The 27,416-nt window shown below is 35.5% G+C and overlaps 2 protein-coding genes across 4 annotated transcripts in view; both read right to left on the bottom strand.

The window, feature by feature from the left end:
* Positions 1-6,246: 6,246 nt before the first annotated feature.
* Positions 6,247-20,405, bottom strand: gprc5c (G protein-coupled receptor, class C, group 5, member C). Of its 3 annotated transcripts, XM_067368720.1 has the most exons (6): positions 20,063-20,403; positions 19,874-19,940; positions 14,998-16,069; positions 9,323-9,423; positions 9,008-9,130; positions 6,247-6,904 (listed from the first exon to the last, which is right to left on the bottom strand). In XM_067368720.1, exons 3-6 carry the CDS (start codon positions 16,055-16,057, stop codon positions 6,878-6,880), a joined length of 1,311 nt encoding a protein of 436 aa, XP_067224821.1. In that variant the 5' UTR covers positions 16,058-16,069; positions 19,874-19,940; positions 20,063-20,403; the 3' UTR covers positions 6,247-6,877. The 3 variants fall into 3 exon arrangements, with proteins under 3 accessions (XP_067224821.1, XP_067224820.1, XP_067224822.1); XM_067368719.1 differs by having other exon boundaries at positions 19,874-20,401; XM_067368721.1 differs by lacking the exon at positions 9,008-9,130 and having other exon boundaries at positions 19,874-20,405.
* A 5,257-nt stretch (positions 20,406-25,662) lies between these two features.
* The window catches only part of gpr142 (G protein-coupled receptor 142), an 11,262-nt gene continuing 9,508 nt past the window's right edge, over positions 25,663-27,416 (bottom strand). The window contains exon 3 of the mRNA XM_067368724.1: positions 25,663-27,416. This exon is cut by the window's right edge and continues 618 nt beyond it. Within this exon, the coding sequence (XP_067224825.1) occupies positions 27,082-27,416 (335 nt within the window). The 3' untranslated portion in view covers positions 25,663-27,081.

Here is a 27,416-nt window from a genome sequence, read left to right as displayed (position 1 = left end):
AGCATTAGTCACTAATGTGCCTCTTGAAGGTGCCCTAGAATTAAAAATTTAATTTATCTTGGCATAGTCAAATAACAAGAGTTCAGTACATGGAAATGACATACAGTGAGTCTCAAACTCCATTGTTTCCTCCTTCTTATATAAATCTCATTTGTTTAAAAGACCTCCGAAGAACAGGCGAATCTCAACATAACACCGGCTGTTACGTAAAAATATTTGCCAATATTTGCATATGCCAGCCCATGATTGAGGCATTAGACAAGGCATTAGATTGAGGCATGCTTTCCTGTAGCTCAGTGGTTAGAGCATGGCACTAGCAATGCCAAGATCATGGGTTTGATCCCAGGGGATTGCACATACTCAGATAAAAAATGTATAGTATAATGCAATGTAAGTCGCTTTGGATAAAAGCGTCTGCCAAATGCATAAATGTAAATGTAAATGTAAATGTAGACAAGGGCAGAACGTCAGGATGTGCACAGCTGAATCATTAGACTAGGTAAGCAAGCAAGGAAAACAGCGAAAAATGGCAGATGGAGCGAAAATAACTGACATGATTCATGATAACATGATATTTTTAGTGATATTTGTAAACTGTCTTTCTAAATGTTTCGTTAGCATGTTGCTAATGTACTGTTAAATGTGGTTAAAGTTACCATCGTTTCTTACTGTATTCACGGAGACAAGAGTCGTCGTTATTTTCATTTTTAAACACTTGCAGTCTGTATAATTCATAAACACAACTTCATTCTTTATAAATCTCTCCAACAGTGTAGCATTAGCCGTTAGCCACGGATCACAGCCTCAAATTCATTCAGAATCAAATGTAAACATCCAAATAAAAATACTCACATAATCCGACGTATGCATGCAGCATGCATGACGAACACTTTGTAAAGATCCATTTTGAGGGTTATATTAGCTGTGTAAATTTGTTTATGCACTGTTTAAGGCAAGCGCGAGCTCCGGGGCGGAGAGCGCGTGATTTAAAGGGACCGCAACCTGAATCGGCGCATTTCTAATTATGCCCCAAAATAGGCATTTAAAAAAATTAATTAAAAAAAATATACGGGGTATTTTGAGCTGAAACTTCACAGACATTCAGGGGACACCTTAGACTTATATTACATCTTGTAAAAAAACATTCGATGGCACCTTTAAGGCCAGAGGAATGAGGTTTACTCTTACTCATACTAGCAGGACTCCGTTTCACTACAACATATCAAGTCAGTCTTATATTTAAAAGATAACAAGAAGAATATTATTAGACTACCAGAATATGTTTGTGCATGTCTGTGGCCTTTAAACTTCCTTGATAAATCACACTTTTCAATTCAACATATATGGGCTGCCTTTCTCATAAGCATCATAAGCCAATGGATCTTATAAGATCTACTTAGGGTTATGATGCTTTTGAGAAATGCGGCCACGTTCAGTCACCACATACATTCAGCTAATGTTGACCAGAGACTAATTTACCAGTAGCTGCTGACATAAATATCACTTTAAAAACACTTAAAAATAGAGTGTAGCAGCTTCTATTTATCCATGTTCTTTCAGCTTGAAGGCAGCACTTTATAAATGAGTCACTGGGTGTGTTTGATGAACTGTGAGGTGAACAGGAGTTTGTAGATGAATTAGTTCTGGTTTACTGAGTTTGTATGTTTCCCAACAATTGTGTTAACTATAACGTCAAAGACACTCAGCAAACATGACATGCCCAGTGTGGATAAATTATACACCTTTCTTTTTGTATTGGCCTATCGTTTGAACTTAACAAAGGGTCAGTCTTTTGAAGTTCTGTGGTAAAGAATGAAGATAATACAGAATATAAGAATAGTTTTAGTGGGTGAGTCAATTTTAATAACACTGTGGTGACTCCATAAACCTGATAACCAACCTCATGGATCTCTATAAAGCCTCTCTCCACACCTGGATGAAAACAGCTAGTTCTTTGTAAGCCTGCTCAGAGCTGGAAATGATGATATGATGCAAATCTGATTGTAAACAAAGATCCAGTTTCAGCTAGAGTTTAGGTTTAGTACAAAAATGCCCTGAAGTGAGGTTTAAGGCATTACAGTTCCTGTAATGACTTGTTTTGTTAAGTACTCAACTTAATGTATGTGAGTTTACATGTTAAAGTCTCTGTACACCTCAAAAGTCAAAACTAATCCTGTATATAATCCTATATACAAATAATTATATACAGTACAGTCCAAAAGTTTGGAACCACTAAGATTTTTAATGTTTTTAAAAGAAGTTTAAGGCTACAAGGCTACATTTATTTAATTACAAATACAGTAAAAACAGTAATATTGTGAAATATTATTACAATTTAAAATAACTGTTTTCTATTTGAATATATTTCACAAAGTAATTTATTCCTGTGATGCAAAGCTGAATTTTCAGCATCGTTACTCCAGTCTTCAGTGTCACATGATCCTTCAGAAATTATTCTAATATGCTGATCTGCTGCTCAAGAAACATTTAATGTGTACAGTTGTACAAAATATTTGTGTACAATATTTTTTTTTCAGGATTATTTGATGAATAGAAAGTTCAAAAGAACAGTGTTTATCTGAAATCTAATCTTTTGTAACATTATAAATGTCTTTACTGACACTTTTGATTGATTTGATGCATCCTTGCTGAATAAAAGTATTCATTTCTTTAATTTCTTTTCAAAAAAATAAAAATAAAAATTCTTACTGACCCCAAACTTTTGAACGGTAGTGTATAATGCTACAGAAGCTTTGTTTTTCAGATAAATGCTGTTCTTTTGAACTTTCTATTCATCAATGAATCCTGAGAAAAAAGTACACAACTGTTTTCAACATTGAAAATAATCATAAATGTTTATTGAGCAGCAAATCAGCATATTAGAATGACTTCTGAAGGATCATGTGACACTGAAGACTGGAGTAACGATGCTGAAAATTCAGCTTTGCATCACAGGAATAAATTACTTTGTCAAATATATTTAAATAGTACACAGTTATTTTAAATTGTAATAATATTTCACAATATTACTGATTTTACTGTATTTTGAATTAAATAAATGTAGCCTTGGTGAGCAGACAAAACTTCTTTTAAAGACATTAAAAATCTTAGTGGTTCCAAACTTTTGGACTGTACTGTATATCAATTTTTCAAATACGTGATATAATATGTGATATACACATAATTGCGTTATTCAAAATATTCTGTTTATAATGTATACACACATCCTGCATTTTGGAATGAAGTCTTAACCAGAAAATAGATCTTATTGAAAAATTAAGTGCATCAAAAATAGATGTCTGACTCTGACAGGTGGCAATAATCAAAATCCACTTGTCTTGTTAAAGGTTTTTCTCCTGGTAAACTATACAGGCCGCCAGATTGCGAACAAGTAATTTACATACTGTAGATATATTACATAATTTAGCCAAGTGGGTGGAAAAACTGATATGTCCATAACACCTACTCATTCATTTAATGTGCCAAATGTCCTTTTGGAATAGAATAACAAACAGCCGCAAACATTATAGCTATACAATATCATTGAAGAAATGATGCTTGTGTCTCAAGGACATGTTTTTATGTCTGCTTTCTCCTTAAATACCCAGCACATTGTGTTCTCAATGTGAGGAGAAAATGCTGATCATATTACCTATAGATTCAGCATCTAGATTTTACCGGCAGCGCTTAACATTTGATACACGGTCGGGACGGGCTGCAGGGAAGACATCCAAGAAGCAGCCGGGGTGAACTTGTCTACACCACTGAAGGTGATCGGAGACAGTTGATAAATTGCAGATGCATCCTAAATCATTTCATAAAACTGAGAAGTTTGTGTTTTTATTGCGAATTTAGCTTGGGTGGCTTCTGTTATCTCACTGCCGGGAAGAAATGTAAGACGGATGCTGGTGAATTGTTGAAAATGTATGATGAACAGAATGTAGGGAAGGAAAGTTAAAGGTCTAGTTCAACCTAAAATGAAAAAGGTCATCATTTACTCATTCCAAATCTGTATATTAGAAATGTAAGAGGACGTTTTGAACAATACGGGGGTCTAAAGAAAATTGGACTCCATTGACTTTCATTGTGTGGAGGCTGAGATACATTGATAACCTCGATATATAATATAATTTGGTGGTACATTTGCATACATGACAATTTGGTGGTACATTTTCATAGGTGAATATTTATTTGAATATAAAACCAATGATAATATGCATAGAGGAGAATATTTACTGGAATAGAAAACCACTGATAATAATAGCTTAACTTTAGCTACTGCTGACTCTTTTGTGTAGCTGTGATTACATGGAATGAACATTCTGTGAAGCTTTATTTGCAACCTTATTTTCTGAAAAGTCTGAATTACTGGACGAGGGAGGCACCCAAAACTACACTCAATTGTTCAGCACTGTTTCCCAAAGAAAAAAACTGATATTTTATACACCTGCACATACTACAAAGTCTGTACTTTGTATTGCTAAACTGCTCAGAGAGTTTTTTGCTTTGCAAGTACAGGTATGGGAGATTTTTCAATGGCTGGCTGATTGCGGATATAATGCAGATAATGCATTCAAAAGCTTTGGGTTGTTAAGATTTTTTTTATGTTTCAAAAATAAGTCTCTTATGCTTATCAAGGCTGGGTTTATTTTATCAAAAATACAGTAAAATGTAAAATATTATTACAATATGAAATGACATTTATGTAAGTAATAAGGTCCGAGAGGCTGTGCTGTATAAGTCACGGCTGAAGGGCATGGCAAAGCGGAGTCAGCTGTGACTTATTCACGATACAGCACTAGCCTCGAGTACCTTATTGCTTTTATAAAATGGTTACCACACAATTCAAATATTAAAGCCAAAAATATGTATCAATGCAACTTTCATGAATTAAATTTTCACTAAAAGAATTCCTTCCGCCAGAAAAAATAGTCCCTGACCGTGAACAGCAACAGAAGTTACATTAATACGCCATTAGATGGCGGCAAACACTGTCTTTATGAGTGTTTCAGTCAGTAGCGAAGACTTTTACATTGAAAAGACTGAATTGTTGTGAACACGGAACAAGACACAACTGACAAATGCTTTAACTAGCGCTGTCAGTCAGTTTAACTGTTAAAAGGACAAGATAGCACATTGGACATTTAAACTGATTTTTTATTATGAACATAGGACTGACCTGAAGGAAAATGCTAAATCTGAATGCAGGTAAATAATACAGTAAGCTTCAATGAACAATATTACGTTGCTAAGAGTGGTTGCTAAGGGTGTTGTGTAGTGATACCCAGAACTGTTTATTTGTTGCAGAGTTAATGAAAGTTATCGTGACCATTGTAATGTTTAAAGCAGATCTTGACAAATGTCAGTAGACCCAGAAGAACGAGCAGTTCATTCATAAATACCGACAAAAGACAAGGAGAACAGTGCTGATAAAAGGGGCAGGGCTGCATAAGGTATGTTGACCAATCAGAATCAAGGACAGGAACTAACCGATTTAAAATGTAATTGATTCCTATGGTGGCCTAAATTTAATGCATCCTTGCTGAACAAAGGTACTCATTTCTTAAATTTCTTTGTATAAAAAAAAATTCTTCATCTTACTAATCATAAACTATTGAACGGTAGGCTTCTCGTCGTTTGTCACGGGGCCCACTGCAGTCACACCATTTGTACCGCCCTGTTTACACAGTTATTGAACAGAACTGAATCAACACTCAACTGAACTCAGCTGAACAATGCCACTATTTTCTTTTTAGAGCTGATTTATAGTAGAATTGAACTATTTGCATCATCATTATTTTTCAGTTTATCACTGTAAAGCTGCTTTGAATCGATCTGGATTGTATAAAGCGCTATACAAATAAAGTTGACATTGGTCATTAGTACTTATGTAGCTAATACAGTTATAATACAAAAGAAAAAAACAAAACAAACGTGTGAACTATCTTCCATGCTTTGGTCATGTGATGATGTAATGGCTACCTTTAACAACCCTCCATCTGTAACCCTGTAGCTCATGCTGATATATTGTGAAACGTATCAGCAGTATCTATGTAAATGTCATGTCTGGTTAAGCTGAAGAGAATTTTCCATTCGACTAACTTCCCTTTGGGAACTTATCCTGATGATGTCCCTGTGACCATGTCACATGTGTAATCAGTCTCACAGTAACATTTCAGAATTTCAAAAACAGTGTTTTCCACATGGTAAGCTGTTTGCAACTACAGCAAGAGGAGTTAAAAATAAAACATCCTTTCAAACTGCATTTCCCATTCAATGAAGTTTTAATATATACATAAATCAGCTGAACAATTACAAAGATATTCTGTTCAGATTTAGTGTAATTTGTACATTACAATAAATACAAAGTTGGGAAAATAATGAAATAGTCATTAATCCGGTCGCTGCACCAAAATTATGATTGCACATTATTAATATTTTATATATGTAAATAAGGTTTATGCATATGTATGGTGTCCCAACACCAATGTTTACAGTGGTAGAAGCAGCATGTCAGAACTGAGTGACAGAAAACCAGCATACATTTATTTTACAGTCCTTTGCTGGTCTGTGCTTAAACACAGCTGGCAGCATTGCAGTAGTCTATACAATCATTGGTACAACTAATCTTTTTAATGTGCCCCATGCACAAACAAGCCATACTGTACAATTTCCCACCTTCAACAGTTCAATCAGGTTGAGATAACCCAACACATTGTCTTTCAGTAGAGCAAACCAACAAGTTGTTGCTCAGTTACTCTGAGTTCAAGTTGGTCTGTGCAGTGGACCACAGCAATGGAAAGAAAAACAAAATCATGAATCTTTATTTAGAAACACCAGGAAAAAAAAAAACAAAAAAACAGCTGGCGTGAGCAGATCACTGGGGTCTTCTGTTGAAATTTCCCTACAGGGAGAAATAGAGGAAACATTAGATTAATATTTTAAAGTTGATCCCTCGTTTAAAACCAAATATTGTAAAATAATATTAGAGAACAGCTCTAAATATAACAAATAAATGTGTGTAAAAATGTAATTTTGTAACAAAGACTCTTGGACAGAAAGTGGAAATAAGTAGCAATAGACCTTAATCACAGAAGCGCCATATTTAAGTTTTGATAGGCATGGATACGAGGGATAGAAAAAGTGTTCAGTGGATTGAACTGTTGTTTGACAAGATACATTGTGTAGCTGACGAATCCATTTTCAGTAGACAACTAAACGACACTAAAACGGAAAACCTTTTATGCGGTTTGGCTGTTCATTTACACAGCAATGGCGTTTTGGTGGCCCAAAAACGCAATCAGGTTTCAAAACGCTCGCTTTTGAAAATGATACTGTTATCGTCTCCATGCGTAAACAACAAAAACACGAATTTGTGAAAACTGTGACGTCATGCACATGTGTATTATGCGTTCAGTCTATAGACGCATGAATAATACTGTTTTTAATTGTTTTCACAATAACGTTGTTGTTTGTACATGAAAAGCGCAAAGGAAAAACTTTTTTAGTACATTGTTGTTGTGTAAACATACCCAAAAAATGTTTTAAAAAGTTGTGAAAATTATATGATCTAGGACCTTTAAGGCCCCGATATACTTCATGATGTGATGTAATTTCAAACAAAATCAGGCCAAAACTTTCTGGAAAAGTTTGTCTAGCTGGTAAACACCTTTGGTCTGTGATTATTTGGTGTGTGCAGAGGCTCCGTCTTAATTCACATGGAAATCATCTCCACTTCATTTCTCCTGTTTAGTCGGTCAAGGTCAGACATCCACGAGTGAAAACATGAACACACTGGAAAGCAGCTTTATAGAAGAAAATTAAGTTGTACTTCTGATAAAACGAGACACTGAAACTGTTTAACATATTTAATATAAGAGTAAATCTGCTTGATTTTGGAGAAATCTATCATATAATGTGCTATATAAATAAACTTGACGTGACTGAATTGCAGCGCTTGTGCATACGTATCCATGTTGTGATGATCAGATGCTTTTCTTATGCTTTATTTTAAAAAATGCTTTGTGCGTTTATTTTGTTATTGAGAGGAAAGCGTAGCACAGATTTACATATTCATCTAACCTTCACTCTCAGCAGCGCGGGTGGCGTTGGATCACTGGTCACGTATTTCGAAATTCATTTTAACCCAAAGCGAAGAATGAAAAAGAACTTCACTGTGAGTATATTGGGACCTTTAGTGCTTGCCATTGTAAAGATTGCGTCTATCCTTCACAGCCTTGTTTGCATCAGTGTTAAATTCAATATGGCGACTAACCAGACTAAGGTCTATAAGAGAATACACATGTGACAGAGGTGAGAAAAACAATAATTAAATGATTTAAAAAAAAAAAAAAAGAAAAGAAAAAGACAGAAAACATACAGTTTAGTTTATTAGATTTGATTTCTTCTTCCACCCCCTCATACCTTACAAAAAATGAAAATAATAATAATTAACAACACAAACAATCACAATTTTTAAATTCCTCTAGCCAAGACAGAAGGTTACAGTGTCACCAAGTGCATTCTAGGAATGAAAGCAGATCTTGAAAGAATGAATGACAAGGCAAAGAGAAGAATTCCCCACGGACATGTGTAATTGAGAGAGACGATAAAGTGAGAGGCAAGACCCAGAAATTTGAGAAGACACGTCAAGGACAGATTCTGTTTTCTTTACCAAAGTGAAAAATGTTGACGAGCTTCATTGTAAAACAATTTAATCCTTCAGTTGGGTTTTCCACATATTCCAAATGAATGGAATATATAATATAATATATATATATATATATATATATATATATAAAATCATCATTTTTATACAGCACCCTTACAGAGCTGAAGGACACTTTGCAGTCAATCAGATTAATACAAACAGAAAAATTCTGTTCAAATGTCAGTAGGTCAGTATGCATGCATGTTAAAAAAGAAAGAAGGCAGATGAAACTGAAAGGCGGTAGACTGGAGAGACCCGAACCAAACAAACCCAGCATCACTAATGCTCCCCACGTACATTTGAATATATTTTTCTCATATCATCAACTTGTGATGACGGGCCGGTGTGACCGATCTGGGCTCTGGGCGGAGTGCCTGTGGATGCTCGTGGAATCATATTGTCATACGATTCCCCCTGATGCTACAGCCGAAAACACAGTCCAAATAGATATGGCAGATGAACACACAAATGCACAAAACATTCAAGTCTACAACACTGAAACAGATGCATATTGTTCTTTTAGTGGACTTTTGTATTTTGTTTGTGAACAGGGAACACAAGACGTGGTGGTTGTATACATAGTCAAATCAGTAGTAAAATATGTGCACTCACATTTCCCACTCCTTTGGTGATGATGGCCAGTTCTGTCGGCTGATATACACAACTTCTGAGTTGGCCGTTATAGCCTCCGTATGGGGACACAGGCTTATTAGCTGAGAAAACAATATTAAAACAAAAATGTTAATTGTTTGGACTTGAATACACCATTGCATGACATGCCTTATACAAATACTTCAGGAGACAAAATGGCAAAGCTGCTATATGCAATAAATGTGAATAAATAACCTGTATCCATGTGAATATTAGTGTAATAGTTTATTTCAGATTTGTTATGACTGATGTTGAAATCAAAATCTTTAGCATATCTATTTAGCATATTTATGTAATATTTGAATTTATACTACTGTTCAAATGTTTGGGGTCGGTACATTTTTTTTAATGAATACTTTTATTTAGCAGGGATGACCAAAAGTTATGTTCCTAAATATTTCAATTAAATGCAATTCTTTTGAACTTCTGTTCATAAAAGAAAAATATTAAGCAGCACAATAGTTTTCAACATTGATAATATTAAGACAGCACTAAATCAGCATATTAGAATGATTTCTGAAGGATCATGTGACACTGAAAACTGGAGTAATGATGCTTAAATTATAATATTGTATTGTTTGATCAATTTTTATATATATATATATATATATATATATATATATATATATATATATATATATATATATTATATTATACTATACTATACTATACTATACTATACTATATTATACTATACTATATTATACTATACTATACTATACTATACTATACTATACTATACTATACTATGTTATATTATATATATAAAAAAAACAAAAAAAAAAAACAACCGTACCGTTTTCCAAACACAGTTCAGCACGCACTTGCACCGCGGTTTATCTCATATCTGACGACACATACGCATATGGTTTGTTGAGTTTGTCAATGGATATGCATTCTGGCTTCCCCTAAACTTTGTTTAATGCGAGCGCCGTATATTCTATATGACGAGTCATTTACGTCACCGTCATCACCCGGGTGTTAATAGCGCGCGACCACAGGTGAGACCTGAACAGCACATCTGTGTTTAAACTAATTCATTTAAGCATTGCTAATTTTAATAATCAAACACTAGACGTGAAAAATATTTGTGCACTCATCCTAAGCGTGCACGCGGGGGCGCATGTACAGTGTGCAAATATTGAGTTCTTTTTCAAGTCTTGCGCTTGAACGGACAAATTCACACAAAAATTGTCAACATGACTGTCTTGATGAGTATCCTAGCAAACATAGCAGGTTATGTCTTTAGTGAATTTAAACACTCGATAAAGAAAACATGTGTTCAGTATCAGTGTACTGTATCAGTGCATTATGTCTTAAAGTGACAGAAGCCTAATATTCCTGCTGTCTTTATGTGTTTTTAAATGTTAATCAAATAGCAAAAGACAAGGAAATTTCTCACTGCTCTTGACTGAATAGCTTTTGTAACTTAAAGATTAAGCATTATTAATTATTATTTAATTTATACAGTGAAGATTATATTCAATGTTTTGTTTTTTTGTGTTTTTTTTACATTTGATTAGCTACTTTATTCAATTGGTGTACCAGGAAACTACTGTTAAACTACCTGAAAAGCACTGTTTATTTTATTTGTATCTTTACTCTACTGTATTTATTTGTGCTGTTGCTTGTAGTTTGATTATTTGTTCTAATTTTCTTTATTTTTATTTGACCCTATAGTCTTTTTTTCCCTGAATATCGCACATACCGAACAATACCGAAACTGTGACTCTAAAAACGTGATAAAAACCAAAACGTAATTTCAACCTATGCACCCGTATAGGCTACACACCAGCAGACTTGTTTTTTATGTAGAATTTACACACACACACACACACACACACACACACACACACACACACACACACACACAAACACTTATTTTGGAAGAAAAGCGGAACAATTAAATAATGTTATGTTTTAATAACCTAGAGATATATGCCTTTCTTTTAGCATAATCTCTGAACAAACATCTCAAGTTATCTTAAACACAAGACCTGTGCATTTATAAGGCATATGACGCACTGTGGTTTGATAAGGTTGCAATGATGCATTAGGGCTGAAATGTCCTCTCGCTCTGTGAAATACTCAACACTGATGATACTGTTGCCACACCTCAGTCTCCGTGGAGACATACTAATGTAAACACATGCTTCAGGGTCTCTAGATAGGAATAGTGTGTGCTCGTATTGACTCATGCCAGGGTGGGAGAGGTCTTCCATTTTGCGCTGGGTATTCATTTACTAGTGAGATATGATTCTTGAACTTTCAAACACTCCCTGTTCAATACAAACAGAAGCATTCCTTTTACTTCACAAAACCACAGATGACATGCAAATATTGATGGACATGAGGAAATGTTATACCTGTGGTACGTCATGATTGAATATATGCAACTGTACTGTGAATCTGTTATCGGTTGAGTAAACACAGTTGGATATTGTTGATTTATAATAGAAAGGTTTGACATAGCTCTGAATGCACAAATGCATGGAAACTCTCAGCAAACTGGGTTCAAATTCATGGACATCAAAAGGCAGCAAAGATATTTGCATGTTTGGCCAGAGGAAACAAGCAGGTGCAAAGACAAAGAGAGAAACGGACAGAGAGTGAGAAGACACGAGAGAGGAAGAGAGCACGAATGAACATCGTGTTCAGTGCAGTACCATCAGATATTAGACTGAGTGGATTCAAACATCAGCATATCAAATTCAGAGGTGTAAGCAGAAGTTATTGTGAAATTCAGTCCTGTTTCCAGCATGTTCTGCAGCTTTGTCCTCTCTCAAAGTCACACGTTCCCTCTCCTCTTAGTGTATGTTAACAGACACAGACGTATTGGGTTTCTGGCTTATATGATTGGCAGTATTAGTTTAATTTTAATCACTGCATGGAGCTTTTGAAACGGTACAAACTAGACGTTTAAGCTTACATGGCTGTACACTATGTCAAAGAAGTTTCAGATCCATAGTAATTAAAGGTGCCATTGAATGCTTTTTTTACAAGATGTAATATAAGTCTAAGGTGTCCCCGGAATGTGTCTGTGAAGTTTCAGCTCAAAATACCCCATAGATTTTTTTTTATAAATTTTTTTAACTGCCTATTTTGGGGCATAATTAGAAATGCGCCGATTCAGGCTGTGGCCCCTTTAATTGCTCGCGCTCTCAGCCCCTCCCGAGCTCTAGACTCTATCATTGCATAAAGTTCAAACAGCTAATATAACCCTCAAAATGGATCTTTACAAAGTGTTCATCATGCAGCATGTCTAATCGCTTAAGTATAGTATTTATTTGGATGTTTACATTTGATTCTGAATGAGTTTAAGGCTGTGCACCATGGCTAACGGCTAATGCTATACTGTTGGAGAGATTTATAAAGAATGAAGTTGTGTTTATGAATTATACAGACTGCAAGTGTTTAATAATGAAAATAGCGACCGCTATTGTTTCTGTGAATACAGTAAGAAACGATGGTAACTTTAACCACATTTAACAGTACAGTAGCAACATGCTAACGAAACATTTAGAAAGACAATTTACAAATATCACTAAAAATATCATGTTATCTTGAATCATGTCAGTTATTATTGCTCCATCTGCCATTTTTCGCTATTGTTCTTGCTTGCTTACCTAGTCTGATGATTCAGCTGTGCACAGATCCAGACGTTAATACTGGCTGCCCTTGTGTAATGCCTTGAACATGAGCTGGCATATGCAAATATTGGGGGCGTACATATTAATGATCCCGACTGTTGCGTCACAGTCAGTGTTATGTTGAGATTCGCCTGTTCTTCGGAAGTCTTTTAAAACAAATGAGATTATATAAAGGAGGAAACAATGGAGTTTGAGACTCACTGTATGTATTTTCCATGAACTGAACTCTTGTTATTTAACTATGCCAAGGTAAATTGAATTTTCAATTTGATGGCACCTTTAAAGTTGGGAATTGAGAATCCATCCTTTAAAATACTTGAACAAAATGATTTTCATGATGTTCAGGTCCATTAACTGTTCTAATACATAACAAAGCCACCTTATACTAGGCCCTATGATACTTGTGAAACATGAACACAGACACTTTTTTTGTTTTGTTCCAAAATATGTCAGAACATCACCCATAATCAACAAGTATACTTTACACTCTCAGCCCTGGGGACGGTTGTTCAAAAGCGATCTGATCGGATTTCGGCTATAGGATTGGATGAAATCTTGAAAATGGGTTGTTCGAAAGAAAAAAATGATTTTGAAATCAGATTAGTTCACAAAATCCAATTTTGGTTGTGATCTGGATCAAATCATTAATTTGTGCTGTTCAAAACTTTTTAGTAGGATTGGGATACCTTTGATAAAAAAAAATAAATAAATAAAAAAAAAATCAGGATTTTACTGATCCGAGCAGAAGGGTGGATTTCAAGAACAAAAATGTAATAAACTTTAAAACTGGTCAAACAATACAACATTTGTATCATGTAATACACACACATATATTTTTTTCATTTTACTCTTGATTAGTTGAACTGTTAAAGTAATAAATTAGAAGTGGACATTAGACCTATTAAGCCTTTCGGTAGCCTACAGTAAAGTAAAAAAAGAGATTTTGGTGTCATAAAATAATCCCCAAACAGTAAATACCATTATCAAATAAAAATATAATCACTGTTTGTAAACTACATTGGCACAATCATAAGAGATGAACCAGTCAAAAGTTCTTTGCGAGCAAACTACGTGAAACTTTTTTGAGAGAACACAAAAGCATTAAAATATTTTTTGCATTAAAATGCATAACAATAATGTTTTTTCTAAGGCACATTTATAGAATCAACTTAAATGTCCTAATTAAACTAAGGCCTAATCCTGGCTTAGTCTAAGTCCTGTCTGTGAAATCAGGCCTTAGTGTTTCCACAAGAGTCACTGTAGTGGGTGTAAAACTGTCAAACAAACTACAGCACTTTCACATTGTTGTGATGGTCATGTTTACTGTATAGCTAGCCATCTGAATACTACTAATGAATTTAAAAGCTGCAGACATGTAAAAGTAACAATAACGCCCTTTAGTTCTGAGGATTGTATCTATCAAATGCAAATTGCTGTTAGAAACAAACATCCTGATCATAGATAAAATCATTATAAATGTGTTTACTGTCCTTTTGATCCATTTAATGACTGATCAAATGTGACAGTAAATACTTTTATAATGGTACTAAAGATTTATATTTCAAATAAACAGTTTTTAAACTTTCTATTAATTAAAGAATCCTGAAACAAAAAAAAAAAATATATCATGGTCTCCATAAAATTTAAGTAGCACAACTGTTTTCAACAGATAATAAGAAATGTTCCTTGAGCACCAAATCTGCATATTAGAATGATTTCTGAAGGATCATGTGACACTGAAGAATGAACTCAAATAAATTAAATAGATGTACAGTAGAAAATTTTATATCTGGCATAGAAAAAAAGCCCTTATGTTATCTGCTTCCAATATTAGCCTAATCAGACCGATGCTGATAAAACACACTAATATTTCCTGATAATGAAATTATCACAGATATATTGTAGATCCCTAATAAAAACTAGCTTGTTAAACATTAAAGCAAAGATGATAAAATACAAAGTAAAAACTCAAAAGCTTGCATTTACCTGTGTTGGGCTCATCCATAGAGAAGGCCTTATTCTCCATATATATACTCTGTGCGCTTTGCTCCTTCAGGATGTTCTCGTACCCTCTACTGGGGTACAGATCTTCCTCAACAGCTGGATCCTCATCTTCTTCACTCAGGGTACACACCGCCGGCACCGTGTGGAGCAGCAGAAACACCCATGCATTTGACACCAGTGCTATAGCCAGTGTGGGGTCATCCCATTTCGGCCCACCATGCTTTAAGTTCCCGTATACGTACATGACAATCCACGCCACCCAGATGCCCACCGAAAACAGTCCTGTGACCAGAATGAGGGCTCCATCTTTGCGCCAGCGCTTGTGCTTACCTGCAAATATGGGTAAGGATGCCACCACGACTGCCAAGAGTAGATTTAGAACGTATATGAGCGCCATGACAAAATCCTGGTTGTCAATGTTACAGGGAACAGCAGTGGCAAGAAGAGCAGTGGCGGGAGCGAGGGTTCCGTTAATGTTAGTTGGGTATCGTACAATTGTAATAATTAGCCATTCTGTGTTGATCACAACTTCCACCAGCCAGAGTCCCAGAGCGCCCAAACACCAAACCCAACCTCTGGGCCCCGAGTTCCTCCTGGCTAGTATGTTCAACCTCACGGCTTGCATGAGAAGGCAGGAGAAGCAGCCGGCGAACAACACCCCGAACAGAAAGCGGCGTGACGCACATGTGGCGAAGTTCCTCCCGACGATGAAGGCGAACGTGAGGGCGAACAGTCCAAACGTGAAGATCAGGAACACAGCGTGAAGCCCCAACGAACTGCGCCAATTCTTGTCAGTGATGAAGGGAAGGCTGGCTAGCAGCACAATCAGAAGAATCAGGGTGGACACCAAACCAGTAGCTGCAAATGCCTCCACTACAACACCCCAAACAGCACTCAGGTCACACAGATTGAAATACAAGGAGTCCACATTATCTCCACAGCCCCTTGGGATCGAAGTCTGTGCCAGTGATCCAGGAAGAATGCATAGAGCGATGAAGAGCAGAATATGAAAACGCTGGGATTTGGAGGGAAGGTGATCCATGGTTTCCAGCACCTAAGATCAGACAAGAGAGGAAAGCAAGAATGAGCATGCAAGCATGCAACAATTAAGAGTTAAAACAAGATAGCGAGTGACATTGACTCAAAATCCTCCTCTTATACGCCAAGGGAGGAAATAACAACGTCAAAACGGTAATAACATCACAGCCATTTAAACGTCACAAACAGGTTCATGCTCCACAAGTGTGGCCCACCCTGGCTCTCTAAAGGTGTTGTCTAACCAGACTTTGAACATGCAAAATTACGTCAGACATTGCGATAAATTATTAAATAATGATTTAAGTTACATTACTATACATTTTGGGGAAAGGAAATTAATATTTTTACTCAGCAAGGACACATTAATTTCATCAAAAGTGACAGAAAAGACCTTGTTTCAAAAGTTTCCATTTTAATGCTGTTTAAAGTTAATAGTGTTTAAAGTTTTTAACTTTCTATTTGTCAAAAAATTCTGGGGGGAAAAAAATTTCCCTTAAGCAGCACAACTGTTTTCAACATTGGTAAGAAGAAGAAATGTTTCTTGAGCTCCAAATCAGCAAATTAGGATGATTTCTGAAGGATCATGTGACACTGAAGACTGAAGTAATAATGCTGGAAATGTAGTTTTGCCATCACATGAATAAATTTCCATTTTAATGTATTTTAAAATGTAAAACAGTTGTTTTAAATTGTAAATTGTAATACTTTTTCACAATATTACTGTTTTTACTGTATTTTTGGTCAGCCTTGGCAAGCAAGAGACTTCTTTAAAAAAAATTTTTTTTTAAAAATCATACCGACTTTAAACTTTTGAATAGTATAGTGTATATAAACTATAGGGTATTATTTAGTTGTATTTAATATAGATTTGTTCCAATTCCAATCTCTCACTCATAATATCATAGTTTTTTTAAAGAAAAGTGCACATCATCGTAAAGGTTCTTGGTTCATTTTGAATCTGGCATGACCAAAAACTGACTCGCTCAGTGAGGGAACTCAGTAACAAATGAATGAGTGAATGAGTCTGATTAATCTAGTATGACCGCACCTTAAAAGGAACACTCCACTTTTTTTGAAAATAGGCTAATTTTCCAACTCCCCTAGAGTTAAACAGTTGAGTTTTACCGTTTTCGAATCCGTTCAGCCGATCTCCAGTTCTGGCGGTACCACTTTTAGCATAGCTTAGCATAGTTCATTGAATCTGATTAGACCGTTAGCATTGCGCTTAAAAATGACCAAAGAGTTTTGATATTTTTCCTATTTAAAACTTGACTCTTCTGTAGTTACATCGTGTACTAAGACCGGCGGAAAATGAAAGGTTGCGATTTTCTAGGCTGATATGGCTAGGAACTATACTCTCATTCCAGCGTAATAATCAAGGAACTTTGCTGCCGTATCATGGCTGCAGCAGGCGCAATGATATTACGCAGAGTCTCTCACAAACGTCTCCATGGTTGCAAGGCACGTTCCCTGTGCAAGCAGGGGCTCACGGGCGCTGCGTAATATCATTGCACTGCTGCAGCCATGGAACGGCAGCAATGTTCCAAATTTTCTGAAGAGACTCTATAACTTTATATGATGAACAGATTTAATTTAGGCTTTTATTCACATATAAACATTGATTAGTGAACATACTGTAAACAGCAGCTCAACCGATCCTGAATGACACATGAGAACAAACCACATGCAGAAGCTCAAATGTGCTGTGTAACACACGAGGATGAACCTTATTGGTTCTCGCCCGTCAAGCAAACATGCTTGAGCTTCCCTTTACCACAACTGATGTGTGAGTTGATGAATGTTTATATGTGAATAAAAGCCTAAATTCAATCTGTTCATCATATAAAGCGGTCGTGTCTCTTCAGAAAATTTTGAGTAAACCGCTCAATTCATATGGATTAGTTTTACAATCTCTTTATGAACTTTTTGAAGCATCAAAGTGGTAGTTGCCTAGCTGTCAATGGAAGAACAGAAAGCTCTCCGATTTCATCAAAAAGATCTTCATTTGTGTTGTGAAGATGATCAAAAGTCTTACAGGTTTGGAACGACATGAGGGTGAGTAATTAATGACAGAATTTTCATTTTTGGGTGAACTAACCCTTTAATGGCAGAGATTAATCATTAAGCACAGGAATTTCTACACCTGAAGCTCATCCAGATCAGTCTGTTAATCATTAATTAGTCTTTTAAAGAATATTGATTTTCTTAGTTCCACTTTCAAAACCTTGAAGAGTGAATCAGGTAGAGAAAAACGTATAAATCCAATTGGACCGGCTACATGAACTACATAAATTTCACATGTGCAAAAACATGCTTTGCACATGGGAAATGTGGTTTTGGAACAGTTATAATGTGAAATACAGTTATAATGTGGAAAAGATGTGAAATTCATGCGCTTTTTATAGAGCTGCTTGGTTTCATTTTATTTCTTCATGTCACATTTCATGGTTCTCTTGTATTACAATTGAACAGCTTTAATAAGAATTAATTAGAATGAGTTAAAATGAAGTGAAATCTCAGTACCGAAAACAAGTATTTGGTTTATAGCTTAATTTGTGATTCTCCCATAGCCCCTTTATAGTAAAATCGGTATATAAAAATGTTTTTCCATAAAGATTAACGACAAAGAATCAAATCAGACCGAATTAAAGGAATGCACACAATCTCATTACAACCAGAATTGTTAGCCAGTGATGAGTCTGTTCCTTTTTAACAGGTTGTGTCTGTTTGATCACATTACACTGATTTCATTACTTAATCAATACGACTACTACTATTTCAGGAACTGTTTGTGCTTAACTGCCAGTCGTTTTTCATATCAGATTGATAAAAACTAAGTACATAAATCTATTTTTTGTATATTTGCTTGACGCTTACCCTGGAAGAACTCTGTTTTTCTCTGTAGAAAAACAGTTAATTCACATAAAGATTAAACATCCTGTGTCAAAGCTAAAAATGATAATGCCACAATGAGCAAAGAAGCTACAGGAGGACTTGTCAACAGGTTATCTAATCATATTGATTGTATTATAATTGCATTTTAATTGTTCATTTTATTTAGTAGTCTATGGCACAACATGGAAAATTATTTACAAAAGCATTTTTTACGATTTTCCACATGTATTATATTTATGCAGTGTACAAATTAAAATATAGACAAGCACTTTTCTGTGTATTTTTGAGATATTTACAAAAACTATCGTGGACAATGTCAAAAAGATAGACGTTATCCAATTTGGGTTACAGTATGCATGGTAAATGAGATGAAGAAACAAGTGTAACTGATCCACATGATAAGAACCGTGCGAACGGGCATATAAAATGGCGATTAAATATGACATTTTGCAAGGTTTGAATGCATGTAATTTAACGTACTCATTTTTTACATACAGCCATTTGAGCCAATCACATCATTCAATCTGTTACAACGCACCAATCAGAGTGCAGCACAGTGAGGCATTCGTGTCTGACTGACTGACTGGGCGTCGCACCTGAGCAGGTGAACAAAGATTCTCTTCATCGCTCAAAATAGGTATAACGGGATTATTTCACAAATGAAACTAAATTTGTGCTGCGTAACATAATTAACACCGTAGTAAAACATTTGCAACAACCCCCAAAACAAAACGTCTACATAATCGTGATATTTTCACCAACACATTTATAAAAACAAACCAAACAGACTCCATGAAACTGATTAACAATAAAACATTATATAATTAATATCAATAAGCCACAATAAAATAAATCACAAAATCCAAACATATTGCAAAAGTGGAAATCTGTTTACGATATCAAGGAAATAAGAAAATAAACTCACCTTTTGCAGTCAGACGTAGATACTATGTCGTTTCTCTGACACTTTTTGGTATATGAGCGCAATTTACCTGTTCAAGCAAGTGCATGAAAATAAATAAGACATCGCGCCGCCAAAATGTGCCAGAGAGCTGAGGTAAGGTATTAAACCCTGAAAAAAACAATGCCCCCTTTGTATTCCAGGCAAACAAACCTTCAAAAAGCTTCAAGGATAGTCGAGGGCAAACACTTGGCGAGTTTTGATAGCTTTCAGCCGCACACTGATGTGACTCCAACTCTTTTTCTCTCTTGCGCGCGCACACACTGACTCAAGCTTGCGCGTCCCTCTCGAGCTCGCCAGCTCTCACTGTCGGGAACGCGCCTGTTTTCACTACATGGAAAAGAAAAACAAACTGAGAGAAAAAAGGTATCGTAGTGAGAACTTTAAGGTGGGTGGAGAGCAAGGATTTTGTAAGCTTCATATTATCTATATATCTATCTATCTAGTCATTACAAGAGCGTTACTAACTTTAGTAGCAGACTGGTAATTTGAGGCCTCAATGCTGCATAGCTTTGCTCTACCCCAGCACCAGCCTACTCAGGTAAATCGAACAATGGCTTTGTTTCTTTTTCTTTGCTATCTTCTGGGCCTGAAAACAGATGAAGGGACAATTTGAACTTTAAAAACAATAAAGGCAAAATGAAGACACAAATTGAGGCTACTCTTACCCATTTAAAATATGCTCAATCTCTTATCACATTATGTTCAAAACACAATATCTATATTGATATTATGAATATATATATATAGTTTTGTTATCTACATTCCACATTTACAAGCAGAAAAGTAACAGGTTCAAAACTTAATCCTGTGGGAACTATTTTTCTAAATGTGTGTGCACATTGCCACCTAGTGGCAAGTCCTTAATCATTACTTATCCTTTATCTCGTGATGCTTAGCCTACTTGGCTGTTGCTACTGCTCATGAGGGAGCACCACTCACATTTTCTTCAGATTAATCTGATGTATTTGCCACATGCTCTGTGCAAATTTTTTTTAATACAAATCTCATACTGTTTATTCCAGCAGCGACAAGACAGCACGCAAGCAACCTGGGGTCAAAAGCCGTGCTTAAGGGCACATCATGATCATCTCTTTTACTCTCTTTGCACAGTCTGTTATATTTATTTAGCTGAAGACAGCTTATGATAATGTCTTAGATTTGCACTTTAATCTCAAAGTGTAACCATATGGAGGATTTTCTTTAAGATTACAACGGTGATATATTCAAGGTAGAGAGCTAGCAGACTCATTGTTTCTTTTCCTGTCTTTTCCTGAATATGTTCTGCTAACATTACAGGATATTGTAGTTATCGCACAGTGTGTTTTCTTTCCTAGTTTGACAGCAAAGAAAAAAAAAAGAATAATAAGAAACCTCTATATGCATCACAACCGATTATAAGCTTTAAATCTGAATGTTTCCATCCCTGAAATGCAACAGAGCTTCAGGCTTGAGTGCATTTATTTTTTAAAGGACTTTAGACACATAAATTGGTCCACATAGCCATTTAATTTCCAATCAGTATGATCAAAATGCAACAACAGTTTATCAGTGCACATATTCAACTAAAGGAAAGCTTGTGTGTCACAATATAAAACATGAACAACAATGCAACTCCGTTAAGGGAAAACATCATGCATTTGCCACATGCCATTTTGTAGGGATATTTGTAGTTTAGCAGTTACGCCACATCACACAGAATCACAATCAGCCCCTTTTATTTTCTTAATACATTCTTAGTCTTATTGGACGTGATTCAGCGCACATTAATCAAAAGAAACAATCTTACATTCAAATTTGAGAAAGGATGCCATCTGCCATCTTTGCTTATGGGAACCACAGATATTTTTGAGCCAATTTATTTAATCAGAATATACTTCTACTTTTAAATCCACACAAACCAGCCAAATTTAACCCCTTGCAACTGACTGCATAACACTCTCACTTTTCATAATGCATTCAATTCCCAAAAGTTGTAAATAAAACCAATATTATTAGAGTACATTTTTCAAGAAAAAGCTATTTCAGTCTTTCTACTTCAAAATGTCACATTTTACTAAATGTGTTGATTTCAATCTGTTTCTTTATACTTGTTTGTGAAGTTTACCAGCAATTTCTGAGTGAAAATAGCTTAAAAGTAAACCCACACGTGTACACGGTTGTGAATGTAATTCCATGTTGACCTTACCAGATGGTAAAGCGGCAAAATAGATACATAGCAAGGACAAAACCATGATCTGCAGCTGCATAAGACCCAGCATATCTAAAGCTGACCTCAAACAGAGCAGGTTATTTATTGTCTTAAATATTCAGATCCTTTCTTGTGCTGTCAGCCGTCTGCTCATATTAAGGCTTTAACGATAGATGTGCTTTCTTCTCAGGCATCTGTGTTTGTGATGCAGCGGGAGACTTTTTTTCAAAGAGACGACATCTGATAACATCTGCAGGGCCAGAGGCTCTCTCTCATGATTGAGAAGGGAGAGAGAGAGAGCTAGAAAGAAAAAAGGAGAGAGAGAGAGACAGGATGCAACACTGGGTGCTGAGAAACACAAGTGCACTAAAAGGACAAGAGAAGAGTTCATAACCAAAGCTCCAGATAACAAGTGAGTTTTTTTCCCCCCCGACCAAAACGTTAAAAACTTTCCTCTGTAATTTACAAGACTAATTAAATCAAAGCTTTTAATGTACCTTTTAGCCAAGAAACTTCATTAAATAATTAGTCATAAAAAGACCTTCAAAACACATTTGTTTTATCGTTTAAGTCAAGGACTGATTTAATTGATACATGCAGTCTCTCTTCCATCAGATTTACTCAAATTAAACTAATTCTCTGAGAGAATCAAATCGATGCACAAAGTTAAAATACATTTTTGGCAGGTGTGTAAGTGAAATCATCAAGACTTTGGTCATTATATCACATTTTACTTTGCGTTTAGATCGAGTTTGTCTATCTAAATGAATCTAAATCTGTTCTCTTTAAGTACACACTGGCAAGTGCTGCATGATATCTGATCAGATAACAAATCACAAAGTCATTTAATTGACCCCAGAACATCTCTGGTCAATTCTAACCAATTGAAATTTTTGCTGTTGCTGCATGGGTACGTGCACATAAACTCAGGGCTGGCTTTGTTCAGCAGATCTCCTCGGATCACTCTGTTTGTTCAGTGGTGTCTTCACTCATTGTGTTCCCACGTTGAAGCCCCTTTTAAAGCCTCATCCAGTCGCCATGCACTGAATGTACAGCTAAGCCAGCAACCACACTTTGCACACCGGGTTAAAAAGGTCAGACATCTTGCTCTGCTTCACTGGACGGGCTCTGAAGGTGTTTAACTTAGTCATGCAAAATAACCTACAGCTGCAAAAAAGGTTACATTATGAAATGTTCTGATTATGTTTGATGAGAAAATTAAATGCTTATCACATTTGTTTCTCATATGGGAAATTACCGAGTGTACAATGTGTTATGATGACTTGATTGGATGTAATTTTTAAAGGATTAGTTCACTTCAGAATGAAAATTTCCTGATAATTTCCCCCATGTCATCCAAGATGTTTTTGTCTTTCTTTCTTCAGTTGAAAAGAAATTGAGGTTTAAGAGGAAAACGTATCAGGATTTTTCTCCATATAGTGGACTTCAATGGTACGGAAGAGGATTAGGGCCAAGCAATAATAAAAAAATAAAACCATCTCGAGATTAAAGGTGCCCTTGATTCAAAAATTGAACTTACATCGGCATAGTTAAATAACAAGAGTTCAGTACATGGAAAAGACATACAGCGAGTCTCAAACTCCATTGTTTCCTCCTTCTTTTATAAATCTCATTTGTTTAAAAGACTTCCGGAAAACACTCGGATTTCAACATAACACCGACTGTTACGTAACAGTCGGGGGCTCCACCCCAATATTTGCATAATGCCAGTGTTCACATGCATTACACAAGGACAGCCAGTAACGTCTGGATCTGCACAGATGAATCATCAGACTAGGTTAGCAAGAACAACAGCGAAAAATGGCAGATGGAGCAATAATAACTGACATGATCCATGATATCATGATATTTTTAGTGATATTTGTAAATTGACTTTCTAAATGTTTCGTTAGCATGTTGCTAATTTACTGTTAAATGTGGTTAAAGTTACCATCGTTTATTACTGTATTCACGGAGACTATTTTCATTTTTAAACACTTGCAGTCTGTATAATTCATAAACACAACTTCATTCTTTATAAATCTCTCCAACAGTGTAGCATTAGCCGTTAGCCACGGAACACAGCATCAAACTCACTCAAAATAAAACGTTGACATCCAAATATATACTTTACTCACATAATTTGAAGCATGCATGCAGCATGCATGACGAACATCTTGTAAAGATCCATTTGAGGGTTATATTAGTTGTGTGAACTTTGTAAATGCGCTGTAATATAGTCAACAACTCATGTGGCAGGGAACACGCTCGCTCTTAAAGGGGCGGCGTCAGTGAAAATCTGTGCATTGTTAATGATGCCCCAAAATAGGCAGTTAAAAAAATTTATAAAAAAAAAAACTATGGGGTAGTTGAATTATGAGAACAAATTTGTTAAATTATGAGAAAAATGTCGTTAAATTTCGAGAAAAAAGTCGAGATAAAATGTTAAATAAAGTAATTAAATTATGAGAATAAAGTCATTAATTTACGAGAAAAAAAGTGAGATTACGAGACCACGATTAAATTCAGAGAAAAAATTATGAGAACAAATTCGTAATTTAATGAATTTGTTCTTGTAATTTAATGACTTTATTCTCAACATTTTATCTAGACTTTTTTCTTGAAATTTAACAACTTTATTCTCGAGATGGTTTTATTTTTTTATTATTGCTTGGCCCTAATCCTCTTCCGTACAATGGGGACCAAAAGGTTGAAGGTCCAAATTGCAGTTTCAATGCAGCTTCAAACGATCCCAGCTGAGGAATAGCGGCCTCACCTAGCGAAACGATTGGTCATTTTCTAAAAAAATAAAAATGTATATACTTTTTAACCACAAATACTTGTCTTGCACCCACTCTGCGATGCACCACACATTACGTAATCATGTTGGAAAAGTCACGTGTGATGTTGGAGGAAGTATCGCGATAGGGGAAATCTAATTTTCTCCTCCAACTTCAAAATCGTCCGACATTGTTATTTTACCATTTTTTTATATATATATATATATATATATATATATATATATATAAAGGCCGTTTGACTTAGTCTTTGCACATTCGCTTTGTAAACACTTGCTCGGTACTTTCCAACATTATTACGTAATGTGTGGCACATCGCAGAGCTAGTGCAAGACGAGCATTTGTGGTTAACAAGTATATATAATATATATATATATTAGCAAATGGCCGATCGTTTTGCTAGATAAGCCCGTTATTCCTCGTCTGGGATCGTGTAGAGCCCTTTGAAGCTGCACTGACATTTGGACCTTCAACCGTTGGTATTGTAAAATCCTGGAATGTTTCCTCAAAAACCTTAATTTCCTTTCGACTGAAAAAAGAAAGACATAAACATCTTGGATGACATGGGGGTGAGTAAATTATCAAGAAATTTTAATTCTGAAGTGAACCAATCCTTTAAGATGGCTGCAAATCTAAAAATGCAGAATAATAGATCATAAATTAATGAGTGAGAATAAAAAAAAACGCTTGTATGTGTTCAAAGAACTTCATTCATCTACAATATGAGCAGCATTTATAAAAACACTCTAAATGTATGGCTCATTCTTACAATATCAAAATACATTTAAATGGAATAGTTCACCCAAAAAACAAAACAAATTTTATATATATATATATATATATATAATATATATAATAAACCTGACATAATTTACTCATCCTTTTGTTATTTCAAACCTGTATGACTTTCTTTCTACAAAAAGTGAATTTTGTATACAAATTCAAAGAAACATTTTCATATAATGAATGAAATTCCATCGTTTTTTTCTCACACAAGGCTAATCTTATACGGCATCAAAAATGAATTACACAGCATGAGTCATATGAAACAGTTTTATGATACTTTTATGCTGCTTTTTTCTTATTGTGGGGCTTGATCTCGATTTACTTTTAGTATATGGAAAAGAGTTATCCTCTTACCTAAGTTTCACAGTAAGTCATACAGTTTGGTAAAAACCCAAAGGTGTGTAAAAGATGACAGACATATTTCGACCTATTCCTTTGAAGGTTAACCATTTATGGAAAATTACAAGATATCTGGCTCATCAAATGAGTATTACATCTTTTTTTCATAAATACTGTAGTAAGTGTTCTTGTCCCTGCAGAGGATATAACAATAAATAACACAGATATGAAGATCAGTGCAAACAAACTCTTTTCTGGAATGGTTATGTCTTGATTGGAAGATATCCATTATGTCCTGCAAACATTATTGTTTTGTCAGCAAGACAAAGTTAACATTATTGGGCTTTTGTTTAATGACCATAAACTGTGATCTCTTGGGTCACTAAGCAGAGGTCAGATAAGACTTTAGATGAGCAGTACCTGTGGTGCACATTAGCGTGAATGAATGCTAGACTGTTCATTATCTGAATATTCAGTTTTGGTGGCAACAATCACGTAATATTACATACTAAAGGTGCAGTCACATATTGATATCTTGTGAAATTTTGCAGCTGAAATCTAGTCATTCCATTAAGAATTTGCATAATTAAGATTTTCACATAAGGGCGAAAAAATTACCCATGGTTTTCCCTCATTTTCAAGTTGATCACTCAAATTTGCAGTACTGAAAATTGCTTGGTTTGAAAGTGACTTTTGTGTGAGCTGTGCCTCATACATCGCTACACTATTTACAATAGACAATGACATATTTTTGAACTTATGTGACTGCACCTTTAACCTTTCAATCCATAAAAGCCACAAATTTGAACTCCTTTCAAGTTAATTATAAGAACAAGACAATGCTTTTGTTGGGACTTAAAGGGATAGTTCCCCAAAAATCTGTCATCATTTACCCAAGTAAACTGTCATTCCAAACCTGTATGACTTTCTTTCAAGGTTTCATTGTTTTGTTTCGTTTTTGTCAAAAAGTATGGACAAAAAAAAGTCATGAACATATAGGTGAGTAAATGATGACAGAATTTTCATTTTTAAATGAACTATGTTTTTAAGCAGCAAGACTACATCTTGATGTCTGCCCTTTTGGGTGAGAGAGGGGTTATTTCTCGCTGGGAACGTTTGGTGCTGGAAATAGAGGAGGTGGAGGCATTGGCAGCGTTGCGCTGGTGATGAAGGGGCTGACGTGGGTGCAACGGTCCCCCCCGGAACAAAAGGACGTCCCTCACTGCCGCTCTAAAGGGTTTGCTGACAAAACAGTACAGAAAGAAATTCACAGCAGTGTTTAGCATGGCTAACATGTTGGCTAAATCATATGCTAGATGTACCCGCCAATCATGGTGCACCGATGACACGTAAAGATGGTAGAGCACCACTCCAGTACGAGGCGCCCATAGTA

Source organism: Chanodichthys erythropterus, chromosome 19, assembly GCF_024489055.1.
Source record: "Chanodichthys erythropterus isolate Z2021 chromosome 19, ASM2448905v1, whole genome shotgun sequence".
NCBI lineage: Eukaryota > Metazoa > Chordata > Actinopteri > Cypriniformes > Xenocyprididae > Chanodichthys > Chanodichthys erythropterus.
Note: the sequence above shows the minus strand (reverse complement) of the source record. Positions and strands in the feature narration are given on the sequence as shown.